The sequence below is a fragment of the Helicoverpa zea genome, chromosome 29, assembly GCF_022581195.2.
Source record: "Helicoverpa zea isolate HzStark_Cry1AcR chromosome 29, ilHelZeax1.1, whole genome shotgun sequence".
In the NCBI taxonomy this organism is placed as follows: Eukaryota; Metazoa; Arthropoda; class Insecta; order Lepidoptera; family Noctuidae; genus Helicoverpa; species Helicoverpa zea.
The window spans coordinates 5,672,604-5,684,646 of NC_061480.1; the positions used below are offsets into that span (position 1 = coordinate 5,672,604).

The 12,043-nt window shown below is 40.4% G+C and overlaps 2 protein-coding genes across 2 annotated transcripts in view; both read right to left on the reverse strand.

Annotated features, from left to right (window-relative positions):
* Nucleotides 1-1,673: 1,673 nt before the first annotated feature.
* Nucleotides 1,674-4,585, reverse strand: LOC124644132 (BRCA1-associated RING domain protein 1-like). Its single transcript, XM_047183363.1, has one exon. It carries the CDS (start codon nucleotides 4,185-4,187, stop codon nucleotides 2,628-2,630), a length of 1,560 nt encoding a protein of 519 aa, XP_047039319.1. The 5' UTR covers nucleotides 4,188-4,585; the 3' UTR covers nucleotides 1,674-2,627.
* A 1,422-nt stretch (nucleotides 4,586-6,007) lies between these two features.
* The window catches only part of LOC124644131 (transferrin-like), a 39,396-nt gene continuing 33,360 nt past the window's right edge, over nucleotides 6,008-12,043 (reverse strand). The window contains exons 4-11 of the mRNA XM_047183361.1: nucleotides 11,521-11,672; nucleotides 10,872-11,016; nucleotides 10,260-10,411; nucleotides 9,723-9,853; nucleotides 8,832-9,044; nucleotides 8,068-8,265; nucleotides 6,887-7,245; nucleotides 6,008-6,506 (exon numbers count right to left, since the gene is read on the reverse strand). Of these exons, the coding sequence (XP_047039317.1) occupies nucleotides 6,067-6,506; nucleotides 6,887-7,245; nucleotides 8,068-8,265; nucleotides 8,832-9,044; nucleotides 9,723-9,853; nucleotides 10,260-10,411; nucleotides 10,872-11,016; nucleotides 11,521-11,672 (1,790 nt within the window). The 3' untranslated portion in view covers nucleotides 6,008-6,066. The remainder of the gene's footprint in view (nucleotides 6,507-6,886; nucleotides 7,246-8,067; nucleotides 8,266-8,831; nucleotides 9,045-9,722; nucleotides 9,854-10,259; nucleotides 10,412-10,871; nucleotides 11,017-11,520; nucleotides 11,673-12,043) is intronic.

The window sequence follows — 12,043 nt, forward strand, 5'->3', positions numbered from 1 at the left end:
CGTGCTACCATTCATGTTCATATTGATTTATGAGCCCAAACAATCGGCCGACCAAAAGTTTGCAGTGTGCACTTACGGCAAGTTTCTTCATCAAAAGTAAAAGTCAAAGTAATGTCTAAAGTAAAAGTTACGGTCAAATTCGTTTTTTCAAGGTTAAAGTGACAGCAAAACTAATAGAAAAAATGAATTTGACCTTTACTTTTACTTTAGACATTACTTTGACTTTTACTTTTGATGAAGAAACTGGCTGTTAGACTTTACTCGAATAAGCATTTATTATTGTATGTATATTTGAAATTTTAATTTGTGTATATAAATCTTGTCTAAATTTCTATAGTAATTGAGAATTTTATGCAAAAAAACTTCTATGATATGAATTAAAATCTTTTATACAGCCAGTTTCTTCATCAAAAGTAAAAGCCAAAGTAATGTCATAAAGTAAAAGTAACGGTCAAATTTCATGGCTAAAGTAACAGCAAAACTAAAAGATAAAACGAATTTGACCGTTACTTTTACTTTATGACAACTTTTGCTTTTACTTTTGATAAAGAAACTGGCTGTAAGTAGTGATTTTAAAATAACTAAATACACGTGAAGGTAACTTATTATAAGTTATGAAAAAACACTAAAACTTGTCATAGGGATAGGTAGTACTTCAGGGACAGGTATGTACTCCATTTTATTCCATGGAAACGCGGGTTCGTAGCCGGGCAATGAGGCAAAACTGAAATTATTTTGACTCTTGTCGCGACTCGGGAATCGTACTTAGTACCTCTTTTCAGTCACACTTTATTTTATTGTCAATATGTTTCCTATATAATGGTTGTGTGCTGTACGTACCTACTTTGATTTACGAAATCTTCAAATGACCCTTCCCGCTTGGTGCAGCGTGAGGGCGTGTCAGACTCTTACCGACTCAAACCCACCATGTTCCTTCTTAAGCCCTTTATGTACCAGCGCCGCGGTAACTCGCGCGAACAATCCCGCAGCCCCGGCAGGCTTTGGCCCTGGTGGGCCCCACTGGTATACTTACCTATTGTACTTGATAGAATTTTAATGTTTTAAAATTATAGTTTATGCCTAAAGGAATTTTAATTTCATTGTACGGCTAAACATTACATAGAACTTTGTCTCAATATATAGAAACATTGATGGTAACGGAAAAAAATACATTCGGCCTAAAACTTTCAAATAGGTTTTATTTGTCAGATAAATTAATAAATATAAAATTTATGATAATGTATGACTTACCTCCCCACTCAGAGACATGTGAAATGTTGAAATGATTACTTAAGTCACTCCTTAGTGACGGAATGTCATACAAATCCTTCACTAAGGAATGGCTTAAGTAACCATTAAATGTCTCTGAGTGGGGAGGTTAGTCTATAATTTATAATTTAGCGAGTGCAATTTATTAAAAAGTCTACCTAGAGGAACATTATATTGAGATTGCGCTAAAGTTGCGCAAAGTTGTGCTGAAATTATCCTATTTTATGATTAGTTCGCTAGATAATAAAATATTAACTAATGTGATTATTGTACATAGATAGAGAAAATGTGAACTTTATTTTGAATAATAAATTTATTCTGTTATACATTTACTTGTATTATTTTACCACTGAAATTCTAACAAAACAAAAATTACAGTAGGTTCAAGAAATAAAAACATATTATTAAAAATTATATAACTTATTTATTTATCCCAAAAATAATTTCTAACTTCATGGTTACAAAAAAAATATGTAGATGACAACATAATGATGTCTTTTTTCATACGTAGCTAGTTCTCGCCAAACTAATTGGCGGCTCACAACTAATTTCCGATCATACTTGCTTTTGCACATGGAGCAACTAGCTTTTTAGGTGAAGGAATAGTGAGTGCACCTGAGTCCAAGCAAATGCTTGTGTCTATAATATGTCCTGCGCAGCTGGCTGATGTCCTTATATGAGAACAGCCGCCGTGGCCGACAATCGGTTAAGACGCCATTATTAGTATTAAATAGAAACCACACAGAAGCCTTCCAAAAAGTTGATAGTTGCTTCAACTATAGTTGCTCCGTGTGCAAAGCGCCTTATACAACATGATCTTATATGTAACATTTTTATTTAGTTATTTACTAAACGTATTTTTCTTATTATTTAATTAAATACTAAACTTAAAAATAAATTATTATGGCTTCCATTTAATGTGATGTGTAATAAAATAACTTTTCTATGCATCTTTTGAAACACAACATTAATATAAACACATCCTTGCTTGAAACCAGTGGTTTGGTTTCACTTATAGAAACTCTTTCAATGAATGAATGAATGAAATGTCTGAAAAGATTATGTAAGTATGTTTGAAACATTCTTAGAAACTACTGGCTCAATACTGGAAACTTGACACAACTTAACTATTCATTATTTAGTCAAGTAAAACAAAATAATCCAATTTGCAGATTAAGACATTTCTATACTTAGATATTGCTCCATAATTTCATATCATCTCTCTTAAATTATAAATTACATCGTCAATGAAAATTTTGATTTTTGTACAATAATAGAGAGCTTATAAATTTAAAACAAAATATTCTTCAACTTTAAAGATACTTATCCAATTATTTTCTGTAATTTCCAAAAACAGGCTACCAAGGTTCACACAATTCGTATTTTTCAATGCATTCTATCAACCAACCGATTGGCAGAGCCTTTAAATGCTGCATATTATACATAGGCTCATACATTTCTTTAAATATTATATAATGTGAACAATTTACTAGCTTGCCATCTTTTTTTGCATGGTATGGTACCAATTTCTCGTTTTCCGGTATCAATTCTGGGTTCGGCGCCCTTCGTAATACTATGCCACCGGCATCCGTGATTAATTTTGTTAATATAGCTTTCGTTAGTACGATTGACTTTGAAATCTCATATTTAGTATTAAAATTATGTAAATAGAAATGGCAGCCATTAAAAATGCCTGGTAACTGTTTGTACTTATTAAACCGAGAGTTTCTTGGCCCCATATATGTTTTAGTTCCAACGCCTTGGACTTCGTAATCCTCAAAAGGTTCCAAATGATCTTCGGTAGACTTTGTTGCCCATTCTGAGGATATAATCCAAACGCTGCTGACGATTCCTTGCAAAATATCCAAACTAGGACTACATACTCTGTCTTCGGTATCTACAATCAAATGCGTGACCTTTTTCGTAAATTTAGCTTCAATATTAACATTGCTGTGGTGTTTGGCTAGCAGTTTCAGCTTGTTAAGTAGACTACGATACTGGGACACGCAAAACAAGCGAATATCATCATTTTCTATCTCCGTATACACTGCTGCGATGTGTGAGACGTTAACGCTTTGCGTTTGTAGTATATTATCACTTGCAAGCCGTAATCTGTTCTTGACATCGACCGAAGCTAGTTGGTATGGCGTTTCTCCTTTACAGTTTCTTGCGTTCATATCGGCTCCATGCTTTACGAGTTCTTCAGCGATTTCTACATGATTGTATCTTACGGCTTCATGTAGGGGAGTCTCATTACCTTGTCCAGGTACATCTATCAAAGTATTATACTGTAATAACAGTTTTACAAGGTCTAATCGGCCATTTTGCACGACTTCATGCAAAGGCGTCCAGCCAGCATTGTCTTTAGTATTAGTATTAGCACCTAAACTCAGTAACTCCTTAAGTCTATCGATCTTACCGAGACGGCAGACAATATGGAGGGCTGTTTCACCTTTATTGTTGCGTTTTTCATTTGTTTTGTTGAATTTTGAGCTAAAATTCGAGTTTATAGTCTCGCTTAAGTCCGGGCGGGAGTTCGTCTTGTCAGACAGAGGTTTCTTAGCACTAGATAAAGTGACAGCGCTCTTAACAGACGCGGGAACGGAGTCGTTCTTAGTAGGTTTCTTAGTAGACGCGACGCTGGGTTCCTTTTGCCGGAATTGCTCAAATATCTTGTCTAACTCTTTAGCGGAGTCTATAGATACTTTTAACTGGTCATCGACGTACGTGGAACAGTCATCTAAAGGTATTTTGCAGGTTGGGCAGAGTTTCAAACCGGTGTGTTCCGCACATATTAGATGAAAACATTTCTTTAGTACAACGGGTTCTTTACATATGTTATTGCACACTCCACATGTGTAATCTTTCTTTACCGTGTCCAAAGCTTCTATAAAGTTTTTCAAATCTGTAGGATTCATTGTTAATGAAAAGTTTTTGTGTTAAAAACACTCACAAAGTTTTGATGTCGCGGGAAAATCACGTCTTGTTTTGATAAATTTGACGTTAATGACGTTTTGCTATTTGACAATGACGTTATGATAAACAAATGACGAGAGCGTTTAGTTTTTGAAATTGGAATTAAAAGCAAAACTCTGTAGTGCACCTTGTAAATTAAGACCTGTGCACACCATATTTTATATAATATGCGTTTTTAAGTTACAGAGCAGTTTGTTGTTTCTTTTATCACTGTAGACGCGCGTTTGTATCGCGTCTGTATCGCTACACACGCGCTTTGACGGCAAATTTAAATTCGGCCAAGAGCATATCACTTCTCAGTGTAGAGTTCCATAGTTACCCGAGTATTGACTCTGGTTTGGCGAAAGGCGCTAGACCTAAGGTGTAAGGGCCCCTACGCATTGTGCGGTTAGCCGGAATGCGGTCAGCCGTGCGGCTGACCGCAACAAAAGGTTTGTATGAGAATGTAGTTTTCATTCGCACTACGACGCGGCTGCCGCCCGACCGCTCCGGTCGTTCTGAGCGCTGCGGCCCGACCGGCGGCCAGCCGGACGGTCGCTATACACACTACGCGGATAAGCTAGTTTGCGGTTGCCCGCCATTGACGGTACACGTGTTCACCAACATTCGCGCATTTAACTGATACTTTATTAATATGGATTTCGATACCGAAGAATTTATAATCGAGATACAAAATAGGCCAGCAATCTAGAATACTAAATCCGCAGAATATTCCGATAAAAACCAACCGCAAACCACTACGGTTTCTAAACGCACTTTCCGGTTGGAGTTGCGGCTATCCGCCACCCGGCTAACCGCAAGCGCAACCGCTTCCTACGGTTATCCGGACGGCTGACCGCACTCCGGCTAACCGCACAGTGCGTAGGGGCCCTAAGGGCACCTACGCATTATGCGGTTAGCCGGACTGCGGTCAGCCGTGCGGCTGACCGCAATAAAAAATTTGTACGAGAATGTAGTTTTCATTCGCACTACGACGCGGCTGCCGCCCGACCGCTCCGGTCGTTCTGAGCGCTGCGGCCCGACCGGCGGCCAGCCGGACGGTCGCCATACACACTACGCGGATATGCTAGTTTGCGGTTGCCCGCCATTGACGGTAAACGTGTTCACCAACATTCGCGCATTTAACTAATACTTTATTAATATGGATTTCGTTACCGAAAAAATTATAATCGAGATACAAAATAGGCCAGCAATCTGGAATACTAAATCCGCAGAATATTCCGATAAAAACCAACCGCAAACCACTACGGTTTCTAAACGCACTTTCCGGTTGGAGTTGCGGCTATCCGCCACCCGGCTAACCGCAAGCGCAACCGTTTCCTACGGTTAGCCGGACGGCTGACCGCAGTCCGGCTAACCGCATAATGCGTAGGTGCCCTAACTACTCCTATCTACTTTGAAGTTCGTTACTTCAAAATAACACAGCCTGGCAAGCTCGTTAAACTTCCATCGCCCCGCGGATGTTCATGGTAGTGAATTTCGATAGCATAGTTAAAAGGGTTGTTCCGGGTGCCTCCAATAAAATTATTTTCTATGAGACTGACACATTATATTCATTTGAAATATTCACATTGCTCTGACTGAACGACCTAAACTGTACTCGAGATTGCCAGCCTCTAGTACAGTTTAACTGAGATTATCGAGAAAGTATTCTTCAGTGTGGATAATTTATTCATATTTTTCATAGCACGAAACTTATTAGCCAGCCCAGCCCAGTACGAAGACGTAAAAGTTAAGGATTGCCATTAAATGAAACCACAACTAAAAAATATAAAAAATTTTTATTATTTACATCACAAAGCCTTCAACTAAAGCTAAACATTAACTATAAATTAAAAATACGACTAGAGTTACGAACAACATGGACAAAGATGGCGTAATTTTCGCGCCAAAACCACAAGTGAAATCTGTCATATTTGACACAAAGAGTTCGAGGTTGTATGAGATTTTGTCGTAAGGATGAGTTTTTAACACAGCACTAGTTGCTAAACTTTTAGTATTACTATGGAATATTACTTCATTTTCATGATTAAATGGCCCATACATTGAGAACATAGCATTGTGGAACGGCGGATGTTTGCCAAACAGTTGGTCCAACTTCGTGAAGACGTTTATTATCTCGTGTTTGCGGATGTCAGTGACATTTTTAGCGACAAATATGTGGCCAAGGTTGGACCAACTGACGAAGCAGTATTTTTGGTTGCCTTCCGGACAGAGAGGGACGATTTTCTTCACTTCTTCTGATGATGCGCCTTTCTTATCTGTAAAAGAAATGTCAGTTAAGATTTTTCCTTATAAATATAGGTAGGATAAGGAGTCTACATTAATGTATGAAGTAATCACGGCCATATAAAACTTGGGTAGTCGCATTGTATGTCATAAAGGGGAAGTCAAAAAGTTGAGTAGGTATAGTTATCGGCACGGATATTGAGCCCTGACCTTCACCTGCGCAAAAGCGATTTACTGCCTTATTGCCTGATGCCGGATTACGGTGCGCAAAGCGTTCCCCACTCTTCCGCCGAGAGCTCAATATCCGTGCCGGTAACTATAGTCAAAATGGGGAAGTTAAAAATTCGAGTGGACAAAAACTGAGAACCTTATTTTTTTTCAAAACGGTTAAAAGTTCAGTGGTAAATCTCACCTTTAAAAGCATTAAAAGTCGCCATACTAATAAAAGCGACATCACTCTTTCCTTCGACCAGCGAGTTCAGTGCTTCCATTTCTCCTGCGTCATAACATTTCTTTCCATCGAGCCCTGGAGCACAGATTTCCTTAAAATATCCTTCTACATAGTCTTTACAGGATATTTTCTCGTGTTCTGTAATGTAACGTTGCACTGAATGCCAGGCAGCGCCATCGTAGCGAGGGAAAGCGGCGCGTTTGCCGCGTAAATCGGCCATCTTGGATATTTTTGAGTCGGCGTTCACGTAGGCTACTATCGTGCTTGTTTTTTCGACGATTGGCGTTACTTCGTGAAGGACCGGTGTTAGGGAGTAGTCTCTGAAATAATACGAAGATTCAATGATTAGATTTGGATTTTGTCAAGAAAAACGGTGAATAGAATTGGCTACTCGTCAGAATGTATGTACTATCCTCGGTCACATCGTCATGATCAGGGGCCCGATTCTCCTAAGTTAATAATGTCAAAATCGAATAGTAATCGAATCGCAATACGATCGTAATAGCAGTTTTAACCATATCGGGCATTCTGCTACTAATAAAAGACCAATCGTATTCGATTGACATTTGATTGGTGTGCGATTGGTATGCTATTTTGGTAATTTTGGTCTATAAGGTAGTTTGCCGTGCAATCATTTTGCAATCGTAAAACATTTGCAGACAAAATGATTCATTATTGAATGACAGAAAAGAATAAAAACGTTTATTTCAAAGAAAAAATAGCGGAATGCCACATACGCTTCAATAGTAATCGAGTCGGGATTGGATCTCAGTCGAATCGAGTCGAACGTCAATCGAAGGTCGCTTAAGTAAAATTAGGAGAATCGGGCCCCAGATGTGATTGCAGCCAACCCGGCTGCTATATAAAATAGTATTTACATGGAAGTGTTGGGCAGCTATTAAATAATCTAAAAAACGTGAAATTTAAATGTTTAATTTTCTTTTGCGTGTTCGACCTGAGTGTTTCAAGATTTCGGAAACAGACTTCCTGGCCACTGACTACCCATAATTTCACTCAAGTTTTCCCAATTTAGAGTGCTTTTAATTTATGTTTTTCATCAACATTCACGTTCGACAAAATTTCCTGTCTTCTGAAACACAGAAGACTCTTTAAATCGTTTTCTCTTAGACCTTGTCATTTACCTAAGTCCAGCAACCAGCCAGTCACTATCAGCAGCAGTAGCATCACAGTCCCCGGCTTCCACCGCCGCCATGCACTCCTGGGTGCTACTCCTCATGACGCACTGCAGGGGGGGCGCTATGCCGTACACCGCGCCCGCCTCGCTTAACCAGTCGCACTTGTTCTTCGCTAGGAGAGAGGTGGTGCAGAAGTTTATGTGTCTGAAATGGGGTTTTGGTTAAGTTAGTAAGCTAGTATGTAAGGGTGTATAGTATATAGGAGTAGAAGGTAGGAAGAGTGCATAAAGGAGTACATATGGAAGTAGATAATGGAGTATATCAGGGGAAGTACATAAGAGAGTGCATAAAGCAGTACATAAGAGTATACAAAGGGATAGTTCAAAAGGGAGCACGTAGCTATAGTACATACAATAATAAGGTAAGAGAGTATATAAGGAAGTATGTAAGGGCAGTACGTACGTAACAGTACAGAAGTACAAGGGAACTAAGTACAAAAATGCATAAGAATGAATATATGGGGATTAAATAAGAGAGACATAAGGAGAGTACGAGGGAGAACATAAGGAAAACTATTTAGGCGTAGTACACAAGAGAGCATATACGGGCAGTGCATAAGAGAGTATATAGGGGAGTATTTAAGAAAAGGAGTACATAGGCAGTTTATCAGGGAGTAGGTACGCAATGGGATATACTCCTCTTCCTTCTATATTCCTATTCGTCTTCCTATATAGAGGAAGATGTTTATGGTGTAGCCGCAGTAGCCTTACCTGGGCGGATGACAGCCAGCCTGACTATAAGCCTCACGGAAGCCATCAGCTCGCGCCAGATAATCAAGCGGGGCTCGAGGAGGATGGAGAGGCTCCGGTAACGCCTGGTTGCTCTCCAGCAGGGCTGAGAGGGCGCCGCGCCAGTGCCGGTCTACTGTCACCGAGCTGTTTGTGAGGGCGGCTGCTAACTTGCTTACTGCTTCTGATGCTTTTCTGGAAGAGGACGATAGTGTTAGCTTATATGTAATAAGTCCCGGATAGGGCAAAAATCGCTGCTGCGGGTTGTTCGAAAGAGATACCGCGGCCCTGGTACATAAAAGGCCTATGACGGAACACGACGGTTTTTAGTCAGTAAGAGTCTGACACTCCCTCGCCGCTGCTAACCCACAGCGGGAGGGGTCTTTTGATGATTTTTGACGTCGGAAAAAAAACCCGCTTAGCGGGTTTTAGAAACTTAAACAAAAGCAGTCCGTAGACTGGAAGTTGGTGATTGATAGCACGTAAATGTCGGTCCTGCGCCTGATCTCTCTTCGGTGGTGTCGGATTGTCGTCTTATCGCGCTATGAGAGTAGAAGAATTGTGAGTGCACTTGTGTCCGCGCCAATGATTGTACACTATAATATGTTCTGCGCCGCTGGCTGATCTCATTATATGAGAACAGCCGTCATGGCTGAAATCGGCATTGGACGCGTTTCGAAATCCGAGTCTTCTATTGCACCACTTTTTTATCCAGGAAGCTGCTCTAGAAGTGCAGTTCCAATTCTAAATATTATTTCAGTGTTCCAGCTCTCATTTATCAAGGAAAGCCACTCCAGTTCCGCAGAACAGATTTCCCACAGAACATAGGTTAAACTATAAGCTCTAGTAAATAAACAAATGTACCAAACATACCTTTTAGCAACAATAACATTCCAAGGTCTCCTCAGCCAAACGCAGGGTTCCTGTGTCAGATCTCGCCACGTACCATCACGGCAGAGGTATGCGAAGTTATCCGCGCCTGATAGACTTGAACTGTCATTGATCTGCAATGGAGATATGAAGTATATGAGTATAGGACGAAGCTGGAATGCTGAATATATGTACAAATGTTTCTTCTAAGAAAAGCTCATGGCTAAGTCAAAGCCACGTTAAAATGCGATGGTGTATAAAGTCCGGATCGATCGATCATAAGGTTGAGCTACTCTTGGTAAGATCGGTCCGTGGATATTTTTCGTGACGAGGGGGTTTTCTGTGTTTTGAAGGGCACGATAAATTGGTGGGTCTCGCAGCCGCAACATCCTTGGCAGCCGTTACGGGTAGACAGAAGCTAGTAAGTCTGACACCAGTCATAGAAAGAGGTATCGGGCTGCTTGTATAACTGGTTTGGGCAGCAGCAGAACTTCTTGAGCTAGTCGAATTACAACCTTATGTCTACTCAATAGAGCTCACATTGAAATAAGCAGCGATGTCATCAGCCTCTCCCCACGTGACGTCACCGACGCCCTCGGTCAGGCATGTGAGGGAGCCTGTGTTGCCCCAGTAGCGATCTGCAGCAGTACAGGATCGGGCGCACGCTGCGCAGAGTGAAGGGAATTGTCGTTCTGGAAGGAAATAAAGAGGAATAAGTATATCTCAAGTAGAGGCCGTGTTCCTTACTTCTTAGCAATGAGACTCATGAATAAATAGTTCCAAAGCTTTCCGCCAGACTTCACATCGCGACTGCTTGATGTTCCTAGCATTCTTACAAACGTTAGTACCGAGGATAACTCTAGGCAGAATTACAGAATAGCTACTAGCTTTTGCCAAACCTGTTTGTGTCTGTTAGAATACTACTAGAATCTGGGATACAATACTTTCTGCCGATTATCATGTCATTTTCCTGTTCTTGTTTTCAACCTAGAGATGCCAACGCTTTCCTACTCCAGTCCTATACCCTTCTAAAATCTATCTCAAACTAAAGGAATTTTCATATTGGTCCAGTATTTTCTGAAATAAAACCTTTCTATCAAAGAAACTCTTCAACGTTATATTACATGTATTAGTTTAGTATAGCACACTTACTAAGTTCATCATCTCGGTTCTTGTCAGGCACCCAGGGTCCGGCCTTGCACGCCTTGCCGTAGAAGTCAGCGAGAGCCTTCAGCTTGTTCTCAGTGTTGGAGCGTGTCGGGTCACACACACGTTCCAGGACCAGTGACTCTAGATACTGGAAATATATAGAAAGATTTGATTTAGTTAATTCCTCTCGAATGAGGGTCACATTGTAATGAGAAGTTAGGATAAAATCTGTAGTGGTGTTGACACGTCATTACCGAGTTTTTAAACGGGGTAAAAGACAAAGATATTTCAGGGCTATATTTTGGTTCTAATAATATTATTATTACAGCCAAATTATGGTCTGGCAGGTACGTTCATCAATCGGGCTTCGTCAAAATTTCTAAGCCTCAAGGCTATTTCGGTCCAATCCACAAATCAGTAGGATAGGTCCCGGCTGTCATTGAACATACTTGGCAGTCGTTACGGGTAGTCAGAAGCCAGTAAGTCTGATACCAGTCTAACCAATGGGTATTGGGTTGCCCGGGTAACTGGGATGAGGGGGTCAGATAGGGCAGTCGCCTCTTGTAAAACACTGGTACTCAGCTGCATCGGGTTAGAGTAGAAGCCGACCCCAATATAAAAGAGGCTCGGATGATTTTTGTCCCCAACTTACCCCGGATAATGTCTCGCTAAGCGGCCGCAGATCATCCATGGTCTCCCCCGGATGGCAGAGCGTACTGTTCTTCAGCACCGCGTGTAAGGTCGATGAGCTGTCAGGTAGGATGCGTCTGTTCACTATGGCGACTATATTGCGGGCGTACGGTCCTGAAATGGCAAGAGTTTGATTATGTAGCTGATATTTATTGTAAATCCTATCCTTGTACACAGGTACACTTCTACCTAATATTATAAACACGTAGTGGTGGACATGGATGTTTCTTCCTCTTTCACGCAAAAACTACTGTATGAATTTTGATTTAACTTGGCAATAGTGTCTGTATGTCTTGTCTGTATTATGGCTTGTCAGTATGTAACTTATAGACAAATCAGAATAACATATTTACAGGCAACTTTTTATCCACATACAGGGAACATAGTTCTATAAGAACGTGTCTGAAACCACGGGAAACAGCTAATCTCAGAATACATAAACATAAGAAGAATCTTCGTAATATAAAAAGAGAACCCGACTGATT